Genomic DNA, 27,519 nt, shown 5'->3' with positions numbered 1-27,519 from the left:
GGGACCTTAAGGCTCATCCAGTTCCAACCCCCTGCCATGGGCAGGGACACCTTCCACTAGAGCAGGTTGCTCCAAGCCCCGTCCAACCTGGCCTTGAGCACTGCCAGGGATGGGGCAGCCACAGCTTCTCTGGGCAACCTGTGCCAGTGCCTCACCACCCTCTCAAGGAAGAACTTCTTCCTAACACCTAATCTAAAACTAACCCCTGCCAGTTTAAATCCATTCCCCCTTGGTCCTGTCCCTACCTGCCCTCGTAAAAAGTCTCCATATTTCCTGTTGGCCCCTTTAGGCACTGGAAGCTGCTCTAAGGTTTCCCTGAAGCTTTCTCTTGTCCAGGCTTAACAAGCCCAGCTCTCTCAGCCTGGCTCCATAGTAGAGGTGTGCCAGCCCTCAGAGCATCTCCATTGCCTCCTCTGGATCGCTCAAGCAGGTCCATATTGCTCTTGTGTTGGGGGCCCCAGAGGAGACAAGTTTTTCCTCACATGTCACCCAGCCACTCTTATAGGGAGCAAAATTCAGACTTGGGTCTCTTTTTACTGCACTTAAGGTCCTCATTATATGGAAAGCAGATGTAACTGAAGTGGAAAGAGACTCCTGAATCTATAAGAACTAAAAGCAAGGTTTGAAAGGCCATTGCTGACACAGCTGTTAGGCATGAATTCACTTGCCACTGCAACCAGCTGAAAAGAGGTGCAGCCTTCCATTCCCCTCAGCCTTGCTAACCACTGGGTGTTGCCAGAGAGGCAAACAAACAACCTTGAGACTCAGACAGACCGAAACCTGCACAAAAGGGGGCTGTGAAACACCAGACTGCAAAACCACTCCTTCAGAGGCACCGCTTTATGGGTTGCAGAGGAGATGCATGCCTGCTGCACACAGCATACATGACCTAGAAGAGCAGTATCTACGCCTCGGTCTCCTACAGATGACTTCAGGATTCTCAGGAAAATCAAAGAGGTAGTAGTGACAGGCAAGACTGACTCATAAAACAACCCATGTAAAACGTGCCTGAGTACAGCAGAGGGAAGGATGTGACCATTTTCTATGGAAAGCACTTAAAAAAGGCTTTGTGATGCAAGTCAGTAACAGCTAAAAAAAGAACTACAGTCAAGAGCCAGAAAGACCTTCTTAATGGCCAAAAAATCCGCCTCCAAACAATGGCTATCCATAAGGAAAAGACATTAGGCGTGACCTCAAGGCAGCTCCCTCGGCTGCCATCTGCGGGATTAGCACTGTAAATGAGTAACTCCACACAGTACCGCTCTGACTCAGACGTCTATCTTCCGGATTAGATGCTTTAAAGCTGAATAGGCTGTATCGCACTCTTACCGTGCTCTCACCGCGGAGGCTCCGGCAGGGCAAGCTCTGGAGCACCGATGCCCACATGATGCACCGAGGATTCTGTAAACAGGGCTGTGCTCCCCAAACGTCTTTGAATTGGCACCTTTCACCAGTGTCATTGAAAAGCAAACAACAAAAGCAATAACCCATCACAGGGAGCAGGCGCTCAAACGCTCTGTTCCTTCCAAGACCACTGGAGCATGGAGAAAACAAGAGGTATTAAGTGTCCCACTTAGGGCTGGCCTGGGTTACCAGAGCCGCAAAAGAACCACAGAACGGTTTGCGTTAAAAGGGACCTTAAAGCTCACCCAGTTCCAACCCCCTGCCACAGGCAAGGGCACCCTCCACTAGAGGTTGCTCCAAGCCCCATCCAGCCTGGCCTTGTGGATGGGGCAGCCACAGCTTCCCTGGGCAACCTGTGCCAGAGCCTCACCACCCTCAATAAGGATAATCGAAGTTTATATTCGTAGAATCCTTATTTATTGCCAGGGGTCCCTGGTACAGCCCTAGCACCTATAATAGCTCCTATGAGACCCCCTCCCCCGCCAAAGCTCTGCTGGCAGAGCCCCGATGACAGACACCTACGACGCGCACACTTGCTCTGAGGTCCGGGCGGGCTCACATCGCGCATGCGCCGGTACCTCCGCGCTCGTGTCCTTTTAAAGGACACACGGCTCCCTCCGCCGTTGGGCGGAAGCGTTCGGGCTCCATGCTGGAAGCGGCTTCAACCGCCCGTAGCAGGGCTCTTCCGGGAAGGGCAGCGGGGCTGCTTCCGGCCCGCTCCGCTTCTCACTGGTTATGTCCTCTTCCCGGAGGCCTTCCGCTTCCCCCCCCGCCTCCCGCCGTTCCGGTGAACTCTATGGTAGATCCGGGAGGGGCGGGTGCGCCTGCGTCAGTGGGCGCCCTGCCCCACTTCCGGCGCTCTATGGTGAGGCCGCGGCAGCGCCGCTGTACAGGGTTGGGTGCGCTCCCGATGGCCCCGCGGCGCCGCGGCGGGCGGGCGCACAGGCCCCGCTGAGAAGCCGGCGGGAGGGTGGCCGGGGCCCTCCGACATGGAGCCCGAAACGCTGGAGGCGCGCATCAGTGAGTGCGGCTGCGAGTAGACCTCCCCTCTCTCCCCTTGACATGGCGCGGCCCAGCCCGGCTGTGGGCCCCGGCGGGAGCGGTGAATGGCGAACTGGGGGCACCGGGGTGTGAGGGGAGGGCGGCGCTCACGGTGGGGTCGCACGTAGCGGTGTGTCAGGGCGGGCCTGGTGCTGCGTATAGGGGATGGTCTGGGCAGATAGGGGTGCTGGGGCCGCAGATTTTGAGGTGTCGTGAGCGGGAGCAGTCTCTGACCCTCACTTCCCCACGGGGAGATACTGTTCACCGTCCTCTTCTCCCACCCTTAGACAAAGCAACAAACCCCCTGAACAAGGACCTGGACTGGGATGGTATCAATGCTTTCTGTGAGCAGCTCAATAAGGAGCTAGAGGGGTAAGTGCTGTGTCCTTTCCCCAGTGTGCTCTGGGTCACAGGCCTGGGTTGTGATTCCACCCGGTAAAATTCAATGTGGTTGTTCTGAGAGCTGAATAGGCACAAAGCACCTCAAAGTGGGGGTGGGTCCTGGTCCTCTGACAGAAGGTCCCCACAGGGTTTTGAGGTGTCTTGGTGCCTTAAACTTGCAACATGCTTTTAAACCCTGGATTTGCAGATAGAAACACAGGGACCAGGCTTTTCATCAATAACCAGCCAGTCTTTTTTTTCCCTTTACTCCGTCCAGTCCTCCGCTTGCTACCAGACTTCTTGCCCACAAGATCCAGTCTCCGCAGGAATGGGAAGCTATCCAGGCCCTCACGGTAAGGGCATCTGCAGGCTAGTAGAACTGGATGGAGGGCCAGCGTGTGGGGTTGCTCCAGTTTGGCTGGAGGGACACGGGGAGCTTTGAATTCTCTCTGAGAAAGCCCTGTAGCACCTGGGCCCTTGGGTGGGAGAAGAGAGAAGATGGTTCTACAAGACTGGAGGGATGACTGGTAGGAAACATCTTGTTCCTAGGAAGGATCAGAGCCTGTTGGAGTTGATAGAAAGCTTGTTGGTTTTTTTTCTTGTGGTGGATTTGGCAATATTAATAGTTGGACTCTATGATCTTTTCCAACCTAAGTGATTCTCTGATTCTTAATTGTTTTATGGATTCACGGTGTGAAACCTCACCAGTGTTTGTGAGCTCTCTAACAGAGCCTTCCGTGGGTTATTGAGCTACCTCTGCAAACACTGACTCCAAGGACGAAACTCTTCTTGCTTCCCTTTGGGAGGATACCTGGCCACCTGGGAGGGAAAGGGGATGTCCTCTGCTGTGAGGATAGCCACAGCCCCCGTACCTGGCATAGAGGGGATCTGGCTTCTGAAGCTGCTGCTGACCCCATGCTGAGGCTCACCTGGCCCCTCTCCCCAGGTGCTGGAGTCCTGCATGAAGAGCTGTGGCAAACGTTTCCACGATGAGGTGGGCAAGTTCCGCTTCCTCAATGAGCTCATCAAAGTGGTGTCACCCAAGGTGGGTCTCGGCATTGTGCTGGATGGAGGGGACTGGAGCCTGGTGGCAGGAGGGCTGTGGGAAGAAGTAGTGTCTGAGCAGAAAAGTCAGACACCCGTTGAGATGAAGGGGAAGCAGGACACTGCTAGTAGGAAGTTTAGTCTTTGTTCCTGGTGAATTTTCTGATGTGAAGGTGAGCCTTCAGCCTTCTGCTCCAGGCTGATTCTCGATGCAGGAAACTGAAGGCCAGCTAGACATGATGCAACCAGTGCTTGTGAGACTACTGGGTTTATGTGCGTGCCTGGAGTCGCCTTCCCTGTGGGCTCTGTTTGTGGTCAGGAACATCCCCCAGCTTTGACATCGTGACCATGTCTCTGGGGTGTCCCAGTCTGGTTGAGACACTCAGAGAGCAAGCCCAGGCCTGGTCAGTGGTGCTGTGGCAAGTCTATCTGAAATCAGGTGCTGATGCTGCTGTTCCTGCAGCAGAACAAGCTGTGCATGCTGTCCTATTCAGTCAAGACAGTTAAGACCAGCAAACGTAGAGTTAAGGGAACACAGACCAGATATGACTAAGGAAATCCTTCATCTGTCAGTCACAGCTTGTGATGATGAATAGCCAGAGACAGTGACAGCAGCATCCTAAAGTCCTCTTGTTAGGCACCCTAGAGAATGTTCTCTACCTTAAGCCACTGGCCCCAGGTGACATATGCAGTGTTTGTAGCACCAGCACCTTCAGGAGACTCATGGGAGAATTGTGAAGGATGAGTGCATGGCAAGGGGAGAGCTGTAATGTTTGGACATCTCACAGCTGGGTGCTGGTCATCTGGGGCTCACCAGGCTCTAAAAGGTGCCACACAGTTGCTGTGCTGGAGAGTGAGGCTGGGCCCTGCTCCAGGGACCATTACCCACAGTCCTTCCCCTCCCAGCCCTGCTGTCCTCTCATTCCCAAAGGACTTCCTTGATGAGCAGCCTCTGTTAATGGTATCCTTTCCTTCACAAGGTGACAGAGACTTGCCTAGGTCTTCCCACTTGTCCCTGCATGTCACTGAGGGGCTCCCACCTCTTGTGTTTCCTGTGTTGGAAACCAAGCACAGCACAGGACATGTTGCAAGGGTCTCGTGAGCGTTCCTGCTTGCTTCCTCTTTCCTCCTCCTTGTGCCGTTGGGAACGGTCTCACTTTTGGGGGAGGGGAGGAGAGGAACAGACCAGGCTTGCAACGGCTCAGATCAGCTTCAAGCCACGTCTTCTCTCTTTCCCCTAGTATCTTGGCAGCCGGACATCAGAAAAAGTGAAGTCAAAGATCCTGGAGCTGATGTACAGCTGGACACTGGGGCTGCCTCACGAGGTGAAGATCTCAGAAGCCTACCAGATGCTCAAGAAGCAAGGTGAGAGGCAGAGTCTGGAAGGGGAAGGTGGAAGGATGGTTTGGGCAGAATCTAAACCACTCTCCCTTTCCTGTGCCTACACCCACCACATCCCTCAGTCTGGCTCAGCACCAGAGGCAGGTGCCTTGAGGCTCCTAGCTAGGCAGAGGGAGTTGCTGGTGGTCTTTGTTGCTTGATGGGTCAGAGGGGACATCGCTTGCTCCTATAGGGGATGGGGCACTGGGAAAGTCAGAGGCTGAAGGGCTGTGATTGCTTTTGCAGTTGGTGCTGGGTTTTTCTAAGAGGTTATTTATGGGGAGTAGAGGGCAGTTCTTCCATGAAAACACAGTCTGGGATCATGGGTAATAGAAGCAAACCTACACACCCTGAGTCCCAGCTGGGTTTGGTGGGCTGTTAGGGAACAAAAGCCCTAAGTGGCAGTGCCATCCCCCAGTGGGTGAGTCCTCCTGACCCTCCTCCATTGGTGTCTACTGCAGGGATTGTGAAGTGCGACCCAAAGCTGCCTGATGACGCTCCTTTTCCACCTCCTCCCCCTCGGCCCAAGAACATCATATTTGATGATGAAGAGAAATCCAAGGTAAGGGGTCTATACAAAGAGAATGTGAGCAGGCAACATCTTCCTTGCCCCAGGATCTCCTGTCCACTGAGGTGGAGATCCAGAAAGAGTCAAAGCCCCTCCTCCACATGCTGTCCTTCAGAAAACACATCACAGGAATGCTGAGGGCCCACTCCAAAGGGAACAGCCAAAGGTGGGGCATGTGGCTCAGTTTGACCTTTGGAGCACTTAGCTGCAGGATGGTGCAAAGGGTGAAGCACTGAGATTAGCCAAGCAGGTTCTGGGAGGTTTGCTGCTGTGTGCTCTCCAGGCTTCTGAGCTATCTCCTCATGAGGTTTAAATCCCAGCCCCAGATGCTGTTGCTGTTATCTCTTCCCCAACCCCAGCATTGCAGTCTTCTCATTGCCCAACTACTTAGCCCCTCCTTGACCCATTCTACATCATGTTTCTATCAGAATTGTGTCACCCCTCAGAAAAGCCTCTGCACTACCAGTGCTGATACATTTAAGTAAGTATTGTCCTCCTCTGAGTGTAGTTCTGCAGCAGAGGTGTGATACCGGTTTGCTGTAGGGCACATGTGCAGGCTTTCTCTCTTCCTCAGTACTAGTGCTGCTGTGCTCCAGGGTCTCCATCCCATGGTGTATGATGGGGCAGGCAGGAGCAGGGAGCAGATTTTAAATGCAGGGGATCTTCAGGGAAAGACCACAATGGGAAAAGGAAGTGCAGTTGTACTTCTCTCCCTGGTCTCTGACAGCCCACAGGCTCTTCTGGCTGGGCTTGCCAAGGGCTGGCAGTGTCAGCTCCCTCTGTCATATACAGGTTTAGGGCAGGGGTAACTGGCTTTAGTGTTTCAGGAGTGCCCCTGGCTGCCACTTCCCAGCTTGGGCTCAGTGGTGTCTCCTCTGTTTGCAGATCCTGGCTCGTCTCCTGAAAAGTTCCCATCCTGAGGATCTCCGGGCTGCCAACAAGCTCATCAAAGAGATGGTTCAGGAGGTGCGGCTGGGGAAAACGGGAGCTGGGGAGTCATGGTCTGCATGGCAATGATTGACACCAAGGGAGCAGTAGCTCTGTCGTTACGCAGACGTACAGAGCTTCTGCCCCAAATCTTGCAGCAACAGCAGCTGCTAAAGAGTCCTTGTGTGATTTTTATTTATTTTTGCCATCCTCTGGCTACTTGGAGAAATGGCTCTGGGCACGTTCTGTGGCCCAAGCTCCACTGCAGCCCTAGCTCTGTGGTAATTCCATTCTTGTTTGGCAAGTGCTGGCCCAGAGGTGATCTGGAGCAGGAGCTGTTTTGAGGGCAGTGTTGCTGTGCCTTAGTCCAGGGAGCTGGTGTGTTTGCGGGGCCAGCCTTCTTCCATTCCAGGTTGCAGACAAGAGCAAGGACGTTCTTCCCTATGTACTTCCCCTCTAGGACCAGAAGCGCATGGAGAAGATCTCCAAGAGGGTGAATGCCATTGAGGAGGTGAACAACAACGTGAAACTACTGACAGAGATGGTGACAAGCTACAGCAAAGGAGAGACAACAGAAAGCAATGAGGACTTAATGAAGGTGAGGAAAGGCCATTCCCAGCATTCTCCCTGGGCTGAGGTGACCTTATTCGCTGAAGTTCCTCCTGCCCGTTTTGCACCCTCAGCTGAGTATCCTGCTTCTTATCTCAGAATCCCTTTGTCTCTTCCCTCAGGAGCTGTATCAGCGCTGCGAGCGCATGAGGCCCATGCTTTTCCGGCTCGCCAGTGACACAGAAGACAATGATGAAGCTCTGGGTAAGCGTATCTGGCCCTTCCTGTTCTGTCCCCTTCTCCCTCCATCTTCTTTCAGGGAGCCTGTCCTTGGCAGCTGCCGGTCTGTTTGGGGTGTCTGCTTGCTGTGGGTTAGTTAGTCTGTGGCTTGGCACTAATCATGAGCATGTGGCAGCAATCGGCAGTGTAACAGGCTTCCTCCACTCCACTGTAGCTTGTCATGCTGCGTCAGTATAGCCTGTGCAGCAGCAACTGTGAAAGTGCTGTCTGCAGTGGGCTGTATCAGTTCCTCAGACCTTGTTTTGAAGGAACAGATAGAGCTGGAGTATAAAAGGCACTCTTGTTTCATCACAACTTTCAAACTTCCCACCTATTCAATTTCAGCGGAGATCCTGCAAGCCAATGACAATCTGACACAGGTGATCAATCTCTATAAGCAGCTTGTACGGGGAGAAGAGATCAATGGGGAGACAGTGGCCGGTTCCATTCGAGGTGAGGAGACTTGGGGAATGGGGACAGGAAGGTTAAGCAGAGGAACCCTGCTACTGGTTTCCTCCAGTGTAAGAGACGACTGAGAGAAGTGAAGAGGTGAAACCTGCAGCAGGTCTGAGTGGGGCTGGTGAGATGAGGAAATGGCTTGTAGAGATGACTGATGCACAAAGAGAGGGAATTGAAAGGGAGAGCAGAAGGAGAGTTTCCTCTCCCGGGGGTGAGGAAGGATAGCACACTGGAGAAGGTTTCTGTCTCTCAGCTTGTTCCTTCTTTGCAGGCAGCACCTCAGCTCTGCTGGATCTGTCAGGCCTGGATCTCCCAGCAACAGGCCCTTCCTACCCAGCCTTGCCCACCCTATCAGGTGGCTCAGCAGTCCCCGTGCCTGACCAAGGTGGCTCTGTCTCCTTGCTGGATGATGAACTCATGTCTTTAGGTGAGAAATCTGGAGCAAAAGCTCTTTATTCTCTCCTTGCCTCTGGACAGTCTGCATGGATGGTTTTCCTTGTGGCAAGAACATGAATAAGGGAGAGTTCTGGGAGAGGTGAATAATGAAAGACCCAAGAAGTGTCCTTAGTTTGAAGGAGAAGGAGGGAAAGGCCCTGCTATGATTCTGAACTTCAGTCCGATGGTCTTTCCTGCCTAGTCAGAGCCTGCAGGGATGTGCCCTCTGATTTGCTCTGGGAGAACTGACCTGGCAGGTAAACCAAGAGTGATGCAATGGCCATCCCCAGATGGGATCACAAGGGTGGATCCCCCCCAGCTCCATGTGTTTACTCCTTGCAGCTGAAGTCACGAGCTGACAGCAGACGCATGGGACTTCCAGAACTATTCACATGGAATTCTCGTGAGGTGCCAGTCCTAGGAGGCTCTAGAGTCCTTCTTTTCCCAACCCAGTATATGTTTCCAAAGACAGGTGCTTTGAGGACAACAGCATGGAGTAGACAGTGTGATCAGTTGGGCTTGTCAGCACAGCAGTATTCACTTCGCTGTCAGCTGAAGTGAGAACTGGATTGTAACTGATGATCTCTGGGCAGAAAAAACAGTCGCTCTCTTGACTCTCCCCCATGCAAAGACAGGAGCCAGAGATGGAGACCAGATTGGTGGTCCTGCCCTGCTGCTTCTGTGTCTTACTGCTCTTACTCACTTGGTAGCTAAGCATCATGTTTGCTTTTATCCCTGGCAGGCCTGAATGACCCAGCACCTCATCCTGCCCAGGCTGGTGACAGCAGTGGCTGGAACAGCTTCCAGGTAACGTGCTGGGAGCCAGGGCAGAAGGGGCAGGGGGGCGGGTTGAAAGCAACAGAGGGAGTAGATAGGGAAATGTCCCACATCTGTTGGTTGGTGCTGATGTGCAACCCTGCTTGGGGGGTCTCCTGTGCGCTCTTTTTACAGTCATCAGATAGCAATGAGCTCAACATCACCCCTATCACAGCAGCACCACCAGTCAAAGCAGATGCTGGCTCATCCTCCCCCAAACCTTCTCCTTCCACCAGTGGCCTGGATGACCTGGACCTCCTGGGCAAGACCCTGCTGCAACAGTCTTTGCCTCCAGAGTCTCAGCAAGTGCGATGGTAAGCAGGGGTAGTGCGATCTCTCATCTCCCCATTGTGTCCATTTCTGGGGTGCCGAAGGTGACACTTCAGTGCCCTGTTCCACTCCTTGCTCTCTCTCTCTCCCTACAGGGAGAAGCAGCAGCCACCCCCCCGGCTCACCCTGAGGGATCTCCAGAACAGGAGCAGCTCTGGCACCACAGCCCACAATCCCAGTGCTCTGCCCGTGCTCCAGAGCGTTTCCCCTAACCCCACGCTGCCCCTGGCCTCGGAGCTGCCTGCCCCTGCTGCACTCCCAAAAGCTGCTATCACACCAGCAGGAAGTTCTGCAGTCCCACCACGGCCTCCTGCCACCACACTGCCGCAGGAGATCTCATTGGCCAACATCACTGTGCCTCTGGAGTCAATCAAACCCAGTGAGCCGGGGAGGAAGCTTAGGGGGGAACAAACCATGTGCACGTGGAAGGGAAGAGTGTGAGGAAACTTCTTGCTGGTTGGATTTTGTGGAGGTTGAGGAGTAGTGTCTCTGTCACTTGTATGGAGTTTGGGTGATGGGCAGAGGTTGCCGCAGGACCAATTCCCTCTTGCTGACTGCTGCCTGTCCCTGCCTTTCCCATAGGCAGCATCCTCCCTGTGACGGTTTATGATCAGCACGGCTTCCGTGTCCTCTTCCACTTCGCTAAGGATGCTCTGCCTGAGAGGCCCGATGTGCTTGTGGTGGTGATTTCTATGCTTAGCACAGCCCCACAGCCCATCCGCAACATTGTCTTTCAGTCTGCTGTCCCCAAGGTAAGGCAGCTGATGGGGCTGAGGTCTCCAGACCTGGCCAAAGTGCAGCTCTGCTTCTTCAAGGGAGGGCAGGCTGGGTGGAGGGAGCTCTGTGGGGCTGAGAATGAGTTGTGTTGCCTTCAGATTAGCAGGAACCAGCACAATACTCTGACTAGACTGTGGAGGCTCCCCAGATACAGGAGCAGGGCCCCTTGCTGCCATGTCCCTTGTGAGAACCTGGGCTGCTCTTCTCTCTCCATAGGTGATGAAGGTGAAGCTGCAGCCGCCCTCAGGCACGGAGCTGCCAGCATTCAACCCCATTGTCCACCCTAGTGCCATCACACAAGTCCTGCTGCTTGCTAACCCACAGAAGGTAACAGCACTGTTGCTGGGACATGAGCAGGGGCTGCTCTTGCTTCCTGAGCAAAACCTGCCTACCTCATCCCTGTTTGGTCTCCTCAGCTTCCAAGAGACCCGCAGGGTTTGTGCCTCATGCCTTCCTTTCACCCTCTTCTGACTTTATCCTTTCTCCCCCATCTACAGGAGAAAGTGAGGCTACGGTACAAGCTGACCTTCACTATGGGAGAGCAAACCTACAATGAAATGGGGGATGTGGACCAGTTCCCCCCACCCGAGTCCTGGGGAAACCTCTAGGGCTGCACGTTGCAGACACTACACTGCAGAGTCCTTGGGAAGCCAGTCCTCAGGGGCTGGAGTAGCCCGAGGGGATGGGGAGGGCGGGTGGGGGGCTGCTGCTCACGCTCTATTCTCCAGATGGCCGGGCGAGAGCCAGAGGGAGCGTACCTCGAGGAGGAAAGCAGAGACACCGGGAGGTGTTCACCCCACCAGACGTGGAGTGGAGAGCCTCGTCTGTGTGAGCAGTTGCCTTCCCTGCTCTTCCGAAGGCGACGCTCCCTTCCCAGTCTGTCCAGCTTCTCGTCTAGTCCTGCTTTCCCCCTCTAGGGGCAGTGGGGAACAAGGAAGGGGAGCTTTAACAGCCTCAGCCTGGGGCAAGGCCTAGCAAAGGAAGATCCTTTTCCTTGTCTGTCCTCTCTGCACTTCCCAGCCCTTCAGCTGCTTCGTGCTGTGTGGTGCTTGTCTCCCTTGCCCCCTCTTTGCAACTGGGCCCTGGTGGTTCCCTGTCTGATGGGATCCCACTGGAGCTGCTGTGGAGCAAGGCTGGATGGAGACTATGTGTCTCCAGCACTCTCCAAGCAGGCAGCTGCCCTTGCTTTGAGGGGTCAGGAGGAGTCATCTCCCCCTATCTCCGTCCTTCCAGCTGAATATGGAACTGTTAGTGGGAGGTGGGACCCCAGGGGCTGGGCAGGGCTTGTTCTGTGCCTTCCCATCCTCTCCACCTAGGCACTGAGCCCCCATAGCGAGAAAGACCACACACTCCCCGTGTGCTTTATCTGCCACAGCGAGCTTTGGGGACTTTGTCCTGCATGCCACCCCCAAGGGGGGTGTGCTGGGGGAAGTGGGGGTGGGTCTCCCTGCAGCCTCCTGCCAGGCAGAGGGAGGAAGCAGCACATAGTCTTCTTCCCTCCCGGCTGGGCTGGATGGCTTAGTGGGGCAGGGGGGCTTTCTCAGTGTCTTCTCGCAGTGTGGGGTGGGTGATGCACTGGGAGTCATGGAGAGGCTGGAGGGCCACCCATCACCAGGGGCCACCACTAAGCTCTGCTCTGGGGGGGGGGTTCAGCTGTGCCTTGCGCACCTTTGCCTGGCTCCCTGCATGGGGAGGGGGCCCACACAGCCGCCTGATCACTGTGACACTAGAGCGGGGATCTGCAGGCATGGAGGGGACCGGCGGGTGGCACGTCCCCATGGGGCTTGTGACCGCAGGAGCCGCTTCCCATCCCTAAACTGGTTTTAAGAGGGCCTGATCTTGAAAAGTAGGAACAAGCTGCGCCCTGCAATAGGCTTGCCAGAGGTAGAAGGAGGCCTGGGCAAGATGGAGGTGAGTGGGGTGGCTTGGGAGGCAGCAAAGGTGAGGTGTTGGGAGCTGGGTGCAGCGAGCGGTAGAGAAAGAAGGGGAAGCAAGGTCTTTATGCTGGGGTTCTGCTGTGTCTTACTTCCCTTTCTGGTCTCTTTTCAGGGTTTTGTATGGGGTTTTTCTTTGCAGATCTTGTTTGGTTGAACAGACATGTATATATTTTCAGTGCAAAATTCTGTAAATGGAAGAAAACAAACAAACAGATTGAAAACAAAACGCCCGGCGCGAACAGTCTGCTGTATTTATGGGAAATAAATAGTTCTTTCCTGATCCTGGCCCTGCCTTTTGACTGAAGGAATGCCTTTTCCCCTCACCTTCCCTGACTTCCACCCCACAAGGCGTCATTTCCAGCTCATCTTGCCCCTGCAATCATCTTAAGTCATCCCCCAGTCACCTGGGGCATTGCCACCATGGTTTCCCCACTCCCATGACCAGGGAGAGAAGTGGTGGAAGTGCCCCATATGCTCTCAATTCCTTTTTGAGAGGCTGGAAGCTGAGTGTTGCCTGCTTCCCTCTCTCCCTAGGGAGAGGTTGTGGGTAACGGTCAGTGCCCTGCATCCCATTAGGAGCAGGGCTTGACCTCACTCCCGTGCCCCACAGAACTGTTTGCAGCTTCACCACTGCTTGTAGCAGCTCTTCCTCCTCTTGCCCAGGGCAGTTTTAGTGCAGGGGGGGAGAGATCTGCTCTGACAAGGGTCTTGGGGGGCTTTTTGGCCTCTGCAAGAGATGTTTTGAACCCCTTAGACTTGATGCCCTTCGGTAACTACCCTGCCTGTTGGGAGCACCCCCAGGGCTCATGGCTGGGGTATCAGACACTCTTGAGCCAGAGGTTTAGAGCAACCTGGTGTTTCAGGCAGGGCCCCCTTGCTCCATCCCAGCTGCCAGCACTGCTTTGCTATGCCCTCACCGGAGCCTTTGCCCTCCACTACAGAGCAGAGCCCAGCACCCCTCTAACTGTAGCCCTTCAGGCTTGCAGGCACAGGTGGAGTGGCCCTTCCGCCTGTTCTTCCTTTGCCGCTTGTCTCTGCCCACAGGCTGACCACTTCCTGCCTGTGCTCCTTCCTTTGCCAATGCTAACCCAGCCGAGAGCAGACTGCAGATGGAGGGAAGTCCCAGCTGCAGGTAGCCAGAAGCAAGGCAAGGTTTACATCTCCCCAGGCCAGGAGCAAAGGAGGTGGTGCTGGTGTGAAGGGGATGCCTCGACCCAAACACAGAGCACCCGAGCCTGGGAAGGAGGAGTTTGTGGTTCCTGGGTGACTGCGTGCGGGTGCTGCTGCGCCGTGCTCAGCCCCGAGGAGCTCTGCCAGCGGTGGGAGAACAGGGAGGGAGGAAGGGGCCTCCCCAGGGCACAGGGCAGCAGCTTTGTGGTTGTTCTAGAGAGCGTTGGGGATGGGAAGTGGGGTGGGGGGCACAGAAGGGGCTGCAGGGGTGGCTTTGCTGCTCGACCTCCTGCGTTTGTCATGACAAGAGGGATATGTGGCAGAGGGAAGAGAGTGGAGCTGTACCCGTGAGCATGGAGCAGAGTTTGGGTGACCGGGCAGGGCAGGATGTACATCAAACACTCCGTGTGCACTGCACAGCTAGCTGGCATGGACATGGGCTAGTGGTGGGCAAGGCAAGAGGGGGAAAAACAGGTGCCGAGTTGAGACAGAGCAAGAAACAGAGCGTGGGCCCTTGCTTGGGCTTGGCAGCACATGTGCTTGTCCTGCCTTGTTACGTGTTTGCTGTAATAATATTTCCCCTTTAAGGCTGGGCTGAAGTTATTTATACTTGCGGGGTGGTGACAGGAACACAGAGTGGAGCAGGAGCCCTGAGCTGCTCTTACCTGCTCTGCAGTGCAGGGGCAGACGGAGAGGAAGGAAGCTCAGAAGAGAGGGAGCCGGAGCAGGGAGTCCAAGGCAGGGCATCCCCTGGGAGGGATGAGGGAGGGGGCCAGCCACACAAACAGAAAGGGGGAACAGGGGAAGGAGAGGTCCTCAGGGAAAAGCAAGGGGAGAGCAGCTCTGGGGAACTGAGGGGCCACCAGTGCCTGATGCCAAGCATTGCTGAAGGGTGCTGAGTGGGTACAGCCAAGTGGAGCGACTCGTGGTTCCCTCCCAGCGCTCAAGATGATGAAAAAGCAGATCAATTGGATGCGGCAGCAGCTGTCCCATCCCAACATCACCGGCCGGTAAGGACTTCTGCGCTACCTGCACTGGAGGGGCTGGGAGGGAGCGGGATGCGGGTCCTGGAGGGCTTGCGCTGGGGCTGGACTGACCTTCCATGGCCAGAGAGGAGGGGAAGAGGGAATGACCCTGGGTTTAGAGCATCTTCAGCATAAGCTGAGGAGCTGTGGCTTCCTGGTGCCCACGGGGCAATGGGAAGGCTGCACTGGTGCTGCTCAACAGTGATATGATCCCCAGATGCTACATCCACCTGGAAACAGGCTTTTCCCAAGCTTGGCTTCCTCAGGGTGTGGGGGCAACAGGGAAGGACCTTCTAGCCAAATGTCCTTGGCTGTGTAGTGACCAGGAGAGTGTTAGGAACTGGGACCTGCCTTCCCTGCTGAATCCCCACAGGCACTGGGTGCTCTGCATAGTTGTAGCAAGCCTGGCAGCATGGGCTTCCTGGCATGCCCTTTGAGGAGAGGGCCGGGGATTGTACAGCTTCACACAAATCCCTCTGGCCCCATCCTTCCTCTGTCTCTTCCTTATTTTTCTCTTCGCCTTTCCAAAGCTCTCCCCTTGCAAAACCCAGAACCGAAATTACAGGGCTGGGCCCTCCCTTCCCAGCCCCCTCACTGCTCCTTTCCTACAGCCACCTTCGCAGGCTCCCCAGCGCTGGGAGGATGAGCAGGGCCAACCGTGTCCCCTGCACCGCTGCACTGGTCCCTCAGCCAGCCCAGCAGACCAGCCACAGGGAAGCAGCTTCTACATCCTGGTGGCCTCTTGCTCTTCTTGCATTTCCCATAGGGGACCATGATCCCCTTTCCCATCCCTCCTCGCTCAAGATGTCTCATCTCCATGTTGGATGTACCTCCTTTTCACTAGTGCCAGGCAGGTCTCAAGCAGCCTATCCTGTCCTATAGCAAGCTCTTCACCCACCGCAGAGCCTCTCCTTTGCAGGCTGCGGTCTCACGTGATTTTGCTTGCCTGTAACCAAGCCACCCCCGTTTCCTGCAGCTCCACAGCCTCATCCCCCATCGGGTGGTAAAAAGAGAGAAACATGAACTGGGGAAAAAGCAGCAGCAGAGGGAAAGCAAATGGGTTTCCTGGGGCACGGCAATGGCAGCAGGCCATGAAGGGAGGTTTCCTCTACAAGGAGGTTTGGTGGTGATGGCAGCTGGTGGGATTTGAATCTGGTTTTGAGCAGAATTTGCTGCAAAACAGAAATTTCACCCCTTGATACCAGCTGCAAAACCAAGCAGAAAGCTGGTTTCATGTAGGTGTTTCTGGAGGGGCTTGTGTTGGTCTCAGGCTACAGCTTGGTCCTGAAGATATCCTTGTTCTGGCACTGGTGAACCCACAGCCGGTGGCTACCATGGCCTGCAAATATGTGTGCAGGCTTCAGAGCACTGCTCTGGATTTGGCTTTAGAGGAGTGGTCAGGAGACTTTACCACCAAACATCCCACCCCCGCTATGGCCCCACTACCCCTGTCTCCATCTGGACTTTTTGACTGTGGTGCTCTGACCTGGAAGCTGTGTCTGATGGGTGACCACCAGCCAGCAAGGTTGGCTGCGTTGCCCTGTTCTGGCTGCATCCCTCCGAGTTCATTCCACCCATCACCTTGTGTGAGATGGTCCAGGCCATAGCCAGTGCCTCCCGCTCCCAAAGAGTGGCGGGTGAAGCTCACCCCATCTGCTCATGGCTCTTTCTGCTTCCTCGGCAGAGCCCAAGAAGCGACGGAGCTGCTGCCGGCAGATCTGCTGCAGGTGAGGTGCGGCAGGGCCGGCAGGCGTGTGCCTGCTTGTGCCTGGGTGTGGGACCTGCCCCGCTCCTGCCTGCGGTTTGTCCTGCCAGCGCGTCCAAGTCGTGGGGCTGGGATCTGCCCATGTGCCGGAGGGCAGCTCCAGGACCGCAGCAGCCTCCTGCTATGGGAAAGGGCTTCTCCGGCCACTCACAGAGGGATGAATCCCGACCAGGAGCTGTCCTCCCTTTTTGCTGGACCAGGGAAGATCTGCGCTGCAGCAGGATGCTGTGTGGGCCACTCACGCCAGAGCTGGGTGTTGGGGAAGAGATGGCATTGGGAAGCCCAGCCTATGGTTGGCAAAAGAGCCTCTCCATTCCCACCTTTCTGCCCTCAGATCGAGCAGAGGATTGAGCCAGCCAAGCGAGCAGCTCACAGCGTGTCCAAGAGGCTGCAAGCCTGCCTGCAGGGGCAGTGCGGCTCCGAGATGGACAAGCGAGTGGTGAGTAGCATCCTCCACCTCAGCCTGCACTTTCCTTAGTGCCCCTATGATTCTGGGAGCTCCACTTTTCTTGGCAACCTGACAAGCCCCAGCTTGGCTTAGTTATTCTTGGTGATTAAACTGCTTTGTACATATGAAGCCATGGCAGAGGGGGCTGTGCTTGGTGAGGGCCTCCATCAGCCTCACAGTCTTCTACATGGGTCTATTTGAGAGAAGGCTGGAGGTTTTCTAACCAACTATAGAGCTTTGGTGCATTATGCAGCTAACTGGACGCTGGCTTTGGATGAAGGAACATCCCCAGGGCCAGTGGGGATGGGTGGGCCAGGAAAAGATGCGGGGATCCAGTGAAGGGTTCAGCCACTTGCTGTCATGCCATGGTGGCACGCTTCATGGGGAGGGAGCTGCCACATGCCGGCTCACCATCCCTTTCCCAACACCTTGTCTCTGTGCAGAAGAAGCTGCCCTTGATGGCTCTATCCATGACAATGGCTGAGAGCTTCAAGGAACTGGACACGGAGTCCAGCCTTGGGTAAGTGCCAATGGGAGAAAGTGCCAGGGGCGACCCCAAAACACGCTGTCAGTGCCATTGTTTTGACTCAGGGGCTCCCATGGCCAAGCTGAGCTGTCAAACCCTGTCCTCAGAGAAAATACTGGTACTGGAGTGGGAGAGGGGACAGGGGTTGGCTCAGGGTCCCACAGGAGTACTGGCACGCAGAGGGGTGTTGAGTCAGAGAGTGGCACGGTTCCAGCCCCCAGTCTTTCCTATGCAGGAAAGCCCTGGAGATGGGCTGCTGTATAGAAAGCTCGCTGGCCAAAATCCTGGCTGAGTTTGAGATCACCCTGGAGCGCGATGTGCTGCAGCCACTCAACAGGCTCAGTGAGGTAGGCCTGCATGCCCTCCTGGCTCCCTTCTCCTATCCCATCACCCTTTCCCGCATCCCCAAGCCTTCCCCACTCACTCTGGGCCCTCTCTCCCCAGGAGGAGCTTCCCATTATCCTGAAGCGCAAGAAGACCCTCCAGAAGCTGATTTCTGACTGGAACACAATCAAGAGCCGGTATGGGACACACTGTGGGCAGGGGGCTAGGGTATCCAGGCACCCAGGATAGGAGACAATGGGAAGCAAATTTCCAAGTGCCACCTTGGGTTTCTCTGGGAGAGCAGCACAGCCATGGGTCATTTCCACATCATGAGTCATGATGGCTCCTGTCAGGAATGAGGCTTGGGAAGGGTCCTGCAGGCCCTGGGTGTTTCAGTCAGCCTTGCTGAATGCCTCCCCACCTAACCAGGTCGTGCCCTTCTGAGCAGCACCATCTTCTGGGTGAGGGAAATGAGAGGTACTGGCCTAGGGAAAGCACTGCAGGGCAGTACCTGGACTTGCTGTCCTCCTCATGATCCCCATACCCCTTCTGCACACCCATCCCACCCCATGTCCCTGGCACTGAGGCTGTAGGTGTGACTCTTCTCTCCCACTCCAAAGGCTGAACCAAGCTGCCAAGAGCTCCAGTAACAGTGCTGGCACTGGTGCTGGCCCGGGGGCATCTTCTGCTGCCAACAAACTGGAGATCTTGAAGGAGGAGGAGGAGGAGGTGAAGAGGAAGGTGGAGCAGTGCAAGGTGAGATTTCACTTGCTGTCCCTCGTGGGGCACCTCCAGGGCTGCAGACTTGTTCCCCTTCACTGATTCCATCCGAAGTGACCCTATGCTGAGATGGATGCAGCCAGCCAGTATGTACTGCCCTCCGCAAGCAAACCAGTCCCTCAAGGAGCAGAAACAGGGGGATGCCCAAGCCCAGGGAAGAAGTGGAGTTAAGGGTTCAAAGCACAAACTTCTGCAGAGAGAAGGCTCCAACGGCTACAGCAGGGAGCTTATGGGGTCCCCTTGGGTCCCCTATGAACCAGCTGGGCTGGGATCTGTGCTGCGTGGCTGGGGACTTCCACACCGACTTTCTCCATGCTTCTCTGAAAAGCCCAGTGCCTCGTCTGGCAGAGCCATGGGCTCACTGGAGCTGGAGGTGCAGGCACCTCTTGTCCTGAGACACTTGTGTGAGTACCCCCATTGCAGGAGAGGTCACTGCCACTATCAAAATGCAAGCAATGAAGGCAAGGAGAAATGCCCCCATGGTCCCAGCCTGCCTCCCCACTGCACCCGGAAGCCCTGTGTGACAACTCACAGCCTGGATGAGAGGGTTTTGTGAAGGTGCCAGGGAGCAGGTGGAAGATTGCCCTTCTCTCTGTCTCCCCTCCCAGGATGAGTACATGGCTGACCTGTACCACTTCTCCACCAAAGAGGACAGCTACGCCAGCTACTTCATCAAAGTAAGTCCTCTCTCACACTCCTCCTCAGCATTTGAATGCCTGAGCCATGCCTTGTCCCCATCCACACTAAGCCCTCCACATAGGGCAAGGGACAGCCCCAGGCACTAGCAAACGCCTAAAGCTATCCTTGCTCCACGCACTGCAGGTTAATGCCATCACTAGCACCAGCTACTTGTCCTGATGACCCTCCCTCTCCAATTTGCCCTCTACCCGCCACTACAGACATGGTCCAGTGACCCCAAGGGGGTTCCCCTTGCAGCTCCCCCTTTGCCCTGTCTGTATGTGGGCACAATTCCTGGTGGGGGATCTCTCTGAGAGAGTCTGATGCCAAAAAAAGCACTATTTGCCTGTCCCATGCCTGGCAGCTGCTGGAAATCCAAGCTCAGTACCACCGGCAGTCCCTCGGATCTCTGGACTCGGCTCTGGCAGAGCTGAAGGAAAGCCACAGCCAGACAGGTAACCCACTGGCTCTCTGTGCAGCCCAGGGAGGACTGCAGCCGAGCTCAGGGGGATGCAAATGTGGCTTGTGAGGCTGGGAAAGCCAGGTTTTCCCTCCCTGTGCCTGCTGCTGCCTCCTACACTGGGTTGGTGGGTTGGGAACCACACCATGGGGATGCTGCCTCTGCCTCCCCTCTCCATCAGAGCGAGATGTCACTGTGGCTGGATGCCAGACGGCCCTAGAGGCCACCATCCCTCCTGGCATTCACCTCTCTCTTCCAGAGCCCTCCTTCACTGCAGACACCCCAGTGGTGGGGTACTACGGTGTGCCCCTAGAGACACACCTCAAAAGCTTGGGCCGGGAGATCGCGCTGCCCATCGAAGCCTGTGTCATGATGCTGCTGGCCTCTGGCATGAGGGAGGAGGTAGGCAGCACTCCTGACCTCCCACCACCCTCCCTGAATGCAGCCCCCCCACATCCCTTCCCTCTTCACCCCATCTCCAGGGCCTCTTCCGGCTGGCAGCTGGTGCCTCAGTGCTGAGGAAGCTGAAGAGCAGCCTGGCCAGTGGCTCCAATGCGCTGGAAGAGTTTTACTCAGACCCCCACGCCGTGGCCGGTGGGTGCCGGCGATGCAGCATGGGGGGACATGACCGGGCAGTCCCTGCTGTCCCCCACCACCATCATCCCTGTTGCTCCCCCTCCTCTCTCAGGTGCACTGAAGTCCTACCTGCGGGAGCTGCCCCAGCCTTTGATGACCTTTGAGCTCTATGACGAGTGGCTCCAAGTGGCCAGGTAGGTGTAGGCTTCGGGGCAGAAAAGCCTGGTAGGGCTCAAATAAACCCAACTCACCCCCCTCCATCCCTCCTAGCACTCAGAGCAGGGCTCCTCGGCCTCGTTTGCCATGTAGGGAGAGATATAGCACCTGGTCTGTCCCATGCTCAGCAGAAATCCACATAGGCCAAAACCTTGGGGAACAGCAATAAAAAACAAGTCAGCAGGAGGAGAAAGGCTGCAACCTTTTATATTGTAGAAACAGTATACTGTGTGAAGACCCGCTTGACCTCAACAGTGTGAGCCCCGTGGCCAGTGCCCAGTTTGGCCTCTTGCTTTTCGGATGGAAGGGGTGGTGAAGGAAACACGGCAAAAAGCCATGGAAATGGGGAGAGTATCTTTCTGAAGGGATCAGCTCCATGCCAGTGAGCCCCATAGTCACAGTGAAATAGGGTGCCCACCCAGAAGCTGTGTTTGTATCTTGTGAAACCCTCTGAGCCTTTGGGGTGTGATTTTGTCCTCTCTGGATGCCTACTTAGCTGCCCAGTAAAGGCAGCAGCAGGGCATCCCCATCCCCAGGGCCACGGCTTGCACAGGGTGGCTGACACTGACCATGTTCCCTTGCACACTATCCCTCTCTGCCACAGGGAGCAGGCTGAGCTCTCCACTCCTCCTTCTCTCTTGCAGCTTAAAGGATGATGAGAGCCGCATACAGAGCCTGCGGGACACCTGCAGTCGCCTGCCCCATGAGAGCTACAACAACCTGAGGTGTTTTGCGAGGACAGGGCTCCTTCAGCAACCACTGGGGCAGCTCTTCCCTCCCCAAACCCATACATACCAACCTCCTTGTACCCACAGGTATCTGATCAAGTTCTTAGCTAAGCTGGCTGAACACCAGGAGGTGAACAAAATGACCCCCAGCAATATCGCCATCGTGCTGGGCCCCAACCTGCTGTGGTCACAGCAGAGCACAGGGTAAGAGCTTGCTTGGAGGGTGGGAGGCAGTGCCAGCCCCACCTGGGGTGCCTGGAGAGCAAACACCATGGGAAAGGCTGATCCAGCAGCCTTCAGGCTGGTCTAAAGCACCTCCATCCTCAAGTATTGTCCCTTGTCCCCACGGTCCACGACTGGCACGTCCCTTCACCAAGCACGTGTCCTCTTGGCCACGCTCCAAAGTAGCACAGGGAGTGGCTGAGACCTGGAGAACCTATGACATGGATGGCCTCCACCACCAGTTCCAGGGATTCCAGGACCCTACCACACCCCTCAGGAATGAACATCAGAGGGGTTTAATGGCCCAAGATCCTTTTTCTGATGCCTCCCCCCACCTCTGTCTTTCAGAGACCCAATGCAACTGGACTTGGCCTCGGTCTCCTCCATCCAGGTGGTCAGTGTGGTTGAAGCCCTCATCCAGCACGCAGATACCCTCTTCCCTGGAGGTAGGGCGAGGGCCTCACCTGGGGGGTGAGAGCCCAGGGTGAAGGGAGGAGGAAGAAAAGGGGACATTTCTCCTTCCCCAGGAGGAGGGAAGCAGCGGGGCTGCACCAGTCCACTGCCATGGGGTCATCTGGGGAAGCTCTGGGCAGTAAGCCTCTCCTCATGGCATCTCCTTTCTGTCCACCCAGAGGTAGATTTCAACATCTCAGGCATGTTCATGCCACCTGCAAACAGCAGACTTAGCAAGGCCACCCCAGTGGAAGAGCTGACCCTTGATGTCCCTCCAGCCAGCACCCCCACTCTCCCGGATGGAGAGGTGTAAGTCTGGTGGGAGCTGGGGGCTCTCCCAGCTCTCCCCATGCCCTCCCGCATCCCACCCCCACACCAGGCTCACCGTGCCCAGCCGAAGCCTGACTTGCTCCATTGTCTGCGCAGCACCTCGAGGGATCCTGAGCCCAGGTCACCCCCAGCAGTGACCAGTCCATCTCCTGAAGCGGCAGCTCCAACACTGACTGACGACACTGCGCGCAAAGGTTAGGGTGCCCCTGATGGCACAGTGCTTGGGGAATGCCACCCTGCAATGCCACCTCCTCTGCTTTGCCTTCATCCTGCATGAGAGGGTGCTGGGGATGTCACTGCCACCAAAGGAGAGTTAGGGCATCTGGTTGGGATCATGGTCAGGATCCAGCCCCTCATTGTGTGCTCCAGCCCCAGACAAGGTGGGACTGTGGGATGGGCATGGTAAGTCCTCCAGCGTCCTGTGTAAGAGGGGTCAAAGCTCATAGCCACTTGTGAAGAAAAGAGGATGGAAAAAGCCCTCAAAAGCTGTTGGGTCTCCAGTATGGGAGCTGGGCAAGGGGCAATTTGTCCCTCTGTAACCCACATCCAACACCACAGCCCCCCCTGCCCTGGTGAGAGACCCCAGCAGAGAAGAATCCACCCACCTCAGCTTTCTTTCCAGGCAAGCGCCCGGCTCCAGCCCGACCCATGATGGCTCCACCACCCGTGGCCCAGCCCCGCAGCACAGCCCCTGCCCTGGCAGCCCCCAGGCATGCAGGCAGCCCCAAAGCCCTGCCGCGACGGATGGCCGGGGTGCCCAGCCGAGCCCCCTCCGTCCCACCGCCACTCCCGCCACAGCCAGCGAGCCGCCACAGCCACGACGCCCCATCGCTGGCCCCCAGGCCTCCGCCCAGTGAGGCCAATGCAGTGATCACCACGGACTGTGCCCCCGGAACCGGGGATGAGGGGCAGCCGCTGCCTGAGGCTGGGAGCCCCCTGACCTCATCGCCCATGCAGAACTGAGCAGCGAGCAGGATGGGGAGATGGGGTGCAGTGCCCCCCTGGGACCCAGCAGGCACTGTGGAAACATTGGGGTGGCCTGAGGGATGGCATGCCTCTCCAGCTCCTCCATCTTGTCTATCGCCCGCCTCCCCTTACTCTCCCGTCTCCACAGCCTCCTACCCTGCACCACCATGGCCCTCCTGGGCCCAGCCATTGCTGAGGGACCCAGAGTCTCGCTCAGGTATCCATGGAGACCTGGGAGAGCAGGAGATGGATGGCGGGGAGGCAGTTCTGGGGCTGGCGTGGGCAAGTTCTTCTGCAGGTACACAGCACTCATCACAGCCCCTTCTGCCCCATTGTGCCATAAACACACAGATATAGACATATATAAATATGTATGTATATTTTGCAACGAGGTTATTTAGGGAGCTGCTGTCACAAGCCACAGGCAGGTATGAGCAGGGCTCAGCAGTGCGAGGTGCTGGAGGCTGTGCACCCGCAAGCTGCAGACGGGAGGAGGGAAGGGGAGTTCTGCAGGAATGCCAAGGCGGAGAGGGGCGGCCGGACCCCTCAACCGGAGGAGACACACAGCCAGGGGGTAATGGCGGCTTCGCCGCCCTTCAGCACCACCGGGCAGCAGGGGGCGCCCTGCTGCCGCGAGGCCTTCCCGGGAGGAGGTGGCTGAGGAAGGCGACTTTAACCAATCGGCAAGAGCGCTCAGGCTTTGTCCCGCCTCCCACCGCCCCCTTCAGCAGTTGATAGGGCTGCGTGGCTGTCACTTTGGCCCCGCCCCTTCCCCTCGAGAGTGACAGGGCAGCGCGGCTGCAGCTCAGCGCGTTCCTGGCCTCCCATTGGTGGCGGCTGCGGCCGGGGGGCGGTGATTGGCGGACCCGCGGGGCGGGGCGGGACGCGGCGGCCGGCCGGCGGCCCGGCGGGCGGTCGGCGGTGCAGCGGCGCTATGGCGAGCTGCCGGCGGCTGAGCGGCGCGGGGTTGCGGGAGGTGCTGGGCCCGGCGCAGGGGCTGCTCTTCGACTGCGACGGCGTGCTGTGGGCGGGCGAGCGCGCCGTGCCCGGCGCCCCTGAACTGCTGGAGCGGCTGCGGCGCAGCGGCAAGGCCGCCCTCTTCGTCAGCAACAACAGCCGCCGCTCCGTGGCCGAGCTGGAGCGGCGCTTCAGCCGCCTCGGCTTCCGCGGCGTCCGCGCCGAGCACGTCTTCAGCTCCGCGCTCTGCTCCGCGCTCTTCCTCCGCCAGCGCCTCCTCGGCGGCGGCGGCGGCGTGGGGAGCGGGGACTCGGGCGGCCGCGTCTTCGTGCTGGGCGGAGAAGGGTTGCGGGGCGAGGTGCGCGACGCCGGCCTGCGCCTGGCGGGAGAGGACGAGGCCGCGCCCGCCGAGCCGGTGCGGGCCGTGCTGGTGGGCTACGACGACCAGTTCACCTTCGCCAAGCTGGCGCAGGCCTGCGGCTACCTGCGCGACCCGCAGTGCCTCCTGGTGGCCACCGACCCCGACCCCTGGCACCCGCTCAGCGATGGGCAGCGCACCCCCGGTGAGCTCGCGGGCCCCATTCCTTCCCTTGCTGCCCCGGGGGGTGCGGGGTTGGCCTGGGTTGGGATTCACCGCCCCAAGCACGGGCGAGGACGTTCCCTGAGCATCGGGATGCCCACATCCGTGCCTGTCAGCCTCCCTGCCCCTGGTGGGGCCTTGGGTGCTGAGCTTCCTGCAGCCGGTTAGCCCGTGGCTACGTCTTTTTCTCCTCCCTCTTCTCTCTAGGGACTGGCAGCCTCACAGCCGCGGTGGAAACGGCTTCAGGCCGCAAGGCACTAGTGGTGGGGAAACCGAACACGTACATGTTTGATTGCATCGTGGAGCGTTTCGGCGTCGACCCATCCCGCACCCTCATGGTGGGAGACCGTCTGGAGACAGATATCCTCTTTGGCAAGAACTGCGGCCTCTCCACCATCCTCACCCTCACGGGTGTCTCCCGCCTGGAGGAGGCGCAGGCCTACATGGCCAGTGACAGCGCAGCTGCCAAGGATATGGTGCCCAATTACTATGTGGACAGCATTGCAGACTTGATACCAGGTCTGGATGAGTAGCAGTCTGTATATGTGGGGGCAGACGGGTCAGGTTCCACATCCCAGATGTCCAACTGTTCCCATTTCTCTCTCACTGCCCTATTTCGTCAGTTCCTGGTTTCTTCACATTCCAGTGCCCTTCTCTGGGGGCAAAATGGGGGGGATGGCAGGAGAGACCAGGGTTCAAGTTGTCTTCTTCCTGCTGAGAGCTGTCCTTGATGAGCAGAGTCTTTCTCCCCCTTATATGCCAGCTGCCAGTGTCTCTTGGAGAGAGCTGGAGGCCTTGAGCTCCAGCATGGGGGTCACATCAGTGTGTATGTGTGGCCTCACCCCCTGCAGGGGTTAGGGACTGGGTGTCTTACTGGTTTTCTCTTAGGTAACCAGTGGCGGCCTTTTACTGCTGTCCCTTTGCTCATAACTCTTTAACTTCTGAGCTGCATCCTTGAGGTCCTTGTAGTAAGCCCCTCCTCCCCAGGGATGTCACCCACCAGGTCTCTTTCAGTGCCAGGGCATGTGGAAGGAGTATGCTGGAGCAATGAATGAGAGCATTTGTGCTTCCCATGAGTGAAAGGGAGCGTTGCCTCATCTCTCCCCCCTTCCTTAGAGATGTTTCCTTTGCTGTCCCCCTGCCCCAACTCAGTTAATAACTGTGCCAGTGTCTGTCTGAGGGACTATGGGAAGGGAAGAGACTTGTTGAGGGTTTTTTTTTGTGCCAAACTGACAAGCTGTGATTGCGCACAGCGAGGCTGCGGTTGTACCTTGTTTTCAAGCACCTTTACTGAAGGGGCTTGTGAAGGGGAGAGGGCTCCTAGACCACAACAGCACAGAAATATTGGACTGTGCCCAGTGCTCTCTCCTCAGTCGGATTTTGCTGTAGTACAATGAGAGAAAAGGGCTGCTGTGGGTCTGTGCTGCAGCTGCTGGTGTGCAGGTGAGATGGTGGTGGTATTGTCACTGCTGTGGATGTGTCACAGCCCTCAAATCCATTCCTTGCTGCTTTGTCCTTTTTTTTTTTTAATTTATTTCTTGATCTTATTTATTAAGCTTATTTATTGTTTGAATATTGTATTATTTGTATAAAGTATGCTGACTGGTTGCACCAAGGAGACAGGAGGCAGTGCCTTTGGGCCTCCCTTACTGTCCACGTCCCATGTTGATGTTCTTACACTCACCGTGTCTCTGTATATAATAAAGTGTGAGCGTGGGCTGGAAATAATCTCCTGTATTCCCTTGTGGTCTCTTCAAGGTGATTAATAGCTTTAGGTTATCTTTGGGCCCTCGAAAATGAGGATGTGGCAAGACTCACTCAAGGGGGTGCTGCTGAGTAGCCAAGAGAGAGGTGGACCACGGCTTGTGGACAGCATCTTCAAGCTGCTGTTGGCTGCTGTCTCTTACTGGGGTCTGGAACTGGAGTGGAGGGTGGAGGTGGCTGGTGGGGCTATGGGGTAGGGCATGGGGTCTGGTCAGGCGAATTGAAGCAGTGAGTGAGGCTATCTTTGCCACCCAATTCACAGCATGGGTGATTGCTTGCTGGGGAATGGTGAGTTCTTGTGCTGTGCCTCAAGTCTGCCCATTGCTATCCAGGAGGACCCCATGTGGCCCTGCACAGTGGTGTTCGGCTCTGCTAGAGCAGGGGTGACATGCCACCTCTGTCATGTAGCTTGCAGAAGGCTGAGAACTGTCAAAATCAGGTTTTGTTGTGGCCCTTCTCAAGTACACTAAGCTTTGAGAGAAGGAGATGTGGGTGTTGCTGTACCCCTGCTGGTGACCCTTACTGGGCTGTAGCTTATCATCCTTTATGTCCTCTCCCTGGGTTTGGCTGTGACCCCAGACAGGAAGGAGAAAACAGCTTGGGGATGTATTTTGCCTGCCTTCCTCATATGGGAGCCAAATCCTCCCCTTTGTCTGTCAGACTCCTTTAACAGCTGTTGATGGTGAGCAAGCATCACATCTCCTTGAGAGATCAGTTCTCCAGCTCAAGAACCAGTCTCTGTGTACATTAGTGCTGTGTCAGCTCATGGCAGAATTAGAGGCAACTTACTGGCCCTAAGACAATTCCAGCTACTGAGAGCCTTCCCCCCCACCTCCCCAGTAACTTAGGAAACAGCCCTCTAAAACAGAAGGTGACCCAAAAAGCTCTTGGAAGACTGCCCTTTATCTTAATCAGTCCCTTCATGTGCAGCTTTCTCTCCTTTTTGTCTGTCCCATCTTCAATTAGACAACCAGAGGACTGGTGCTCTCTTAATGAGTGTCTGACCAACACTTGCATCATCAGCCAGAGCAAGACTGAGACCTAATGTGTCTGCTAACTCTGGCTGCTGAACTAGAGAAACCCAGACCCTGATTTGTTTTTCAGAGCTCTCATATCTTGTATCAGGCTGAAACTCAGAGCACTGTTATTGTGACTTGTGGCCACAGATGGGAATGCTCAGTACAGCTCAGGACAGACTGAGCTGGTTAAATGAGTGCGTACAGA

General features: G+C 56.5%; 3 protein-coding genes and 1 long non-coding RNA gene across 9 annotated transcripts in view; all 4 read left to right on the top strand.

The window, feature by feature from the left end:
- The window catches only part of LOC133218371 (uncharacterized), a 145,125-nt gene extending 118,866 nt beyond the window's left edge, over positions 1-26,259 (top strand). Inside the window, exon 2 of the long non-coding RNA XR_009727122.1 lies at positions 25,650-26,259. This is a non-coding gene — a long non-coding RNA (uncharacterized LOC133218371). The remainder of the gene's footprint in view (positions 1-25,649) is intronic.
- On the top strand, positions 2,134-12,607 carry GGA1 (golgi associated, gamma adaptin ear containing, ARF binding protein 1). Of its 2 annotated transcripts, none has more exons than XM_061363783.1 (17): positions 2,134-2,269; positions 2,733-2,817; positions 3,104-3,179; positions 3,773-3,871; positions 5,112-5,235; positions 5,712-5,812; positions 6,704-6,784; positions 7,206-7,343; positions 7,477-7,558; positions 7,919-8,026; positions 8,304-8,459; positions 9,210-9,274; positions 9,419-9,597; positions 9,709-9,992; positions 10,196-10,365; positions 10,607-10,717; positions 10,888-12,607. In XM_061363783.1, exons 1-17 carry the CDS (start codon positions 2,140-2,142, stop codon positions 10,996-10,998), a joined length of 2,100 nt encoding a protein of 699 aa, XP_061219767.1. In that variant the 5' UTR covers positions 2,134-2,139; the 3' UTR covers positions 10,999-12,607. The 2 variants fall into 2 exon arrangements, with proteins under 2 accessions (XP_061219767.1, XP_061219775.1); XM_061363791.1 differs by having other exon boundaries at positions 2,209-2,424.
- SH3BP1 (SH3 domain binding protein 1) lies at positions 13,410-23,332 on the top strand. Of its 5 annotated transcripts, XM_061364328.1 has the most exons (19): positions 13,424-13,459; positions 14,438-14,507; positions 16,207-16,249; positions 16,622-16,726; positions 17,179-17,255; positions 17,497-17,608; positions 17,706-17,782; positions 18,206-18,341; positions 18,974-19,042; positions 19,408-19,498; positions 19,763-19,905; positions 19,986-20,097; positions 20,192-20,273; positions 20,940-21,020; positions 21,111-21,227; positions 21,594-21,691; positions 21,878-22,007; positions 22,125-22,222; positions 22,651-23,332. In XM_061364328.1, exons 2-19 carry the CDS (start codon positions 14,446-14,448, stop codon positions 22,989-22,991), a joined length of 1,974 nt encoding a protein of 657 aa, XP_061220312.1. In that variant the 5' UTR covers positions 13,424-13,459; positions 14,438-14,445; the 3' UTR covers positions 22,992-23,332. The 5 variants fall into 5 exon arrangements, 4 of the variants coding, with proteins under 4 accessions (XP_061220304.1, XP_061220293.1, XP_061220312.1 ...); XM_061364320.1 differs by having other exon boundaries at positions 13,410-13,479; positions 16,207-16,726; XM_061364309.1 differs by having other exon boundaries at positions 13,419-13,459; positions 16,207-16,726.
- Positions 23,877-26,259, top strand: PDXP (pyridoxal phosphatase). The gene is made up of 2 exons (XM_061364545.1): positions 23,877-24,514; positions 24,739-26,259. Exons 1-2 carry the CDS (start codon positions 23,929-23,931, stop codon positions 25,062-25,064), a joined length of 912 nt encoding a protein of 303 aa, XP_061220529.1. The 5' UTR covers positions 23,877-23,928; the 3' UTR covers positions 25,065-26,259.
- Positions 26,260-27,519: the final 1,260 nt, after the last annotated feature.

Source organism: Neopsephotus bourkii, unplaced genomic scaffold (genome assembly GCF_033783945.1).
Source record: "Neopsephotus bourkii isolate Nb327-2 ecotype Australia unplaced genomic scaffold, CSIRO-AGI_Nbou_v1 NB_107, whole genome shotgun sequence".
Taxonomy (NCBI): domain Eukaryota; kingdom Metazoa; phylum Chordata; class Aves; order Psittaciformes; family Psittacidae; genus Neopsephotus; species Neopsephotus bourkii.
Note: the sequence above shows the minus strand (reverse complement) of the source record. Positions and strands in the feature narration are given on the sequence as shown.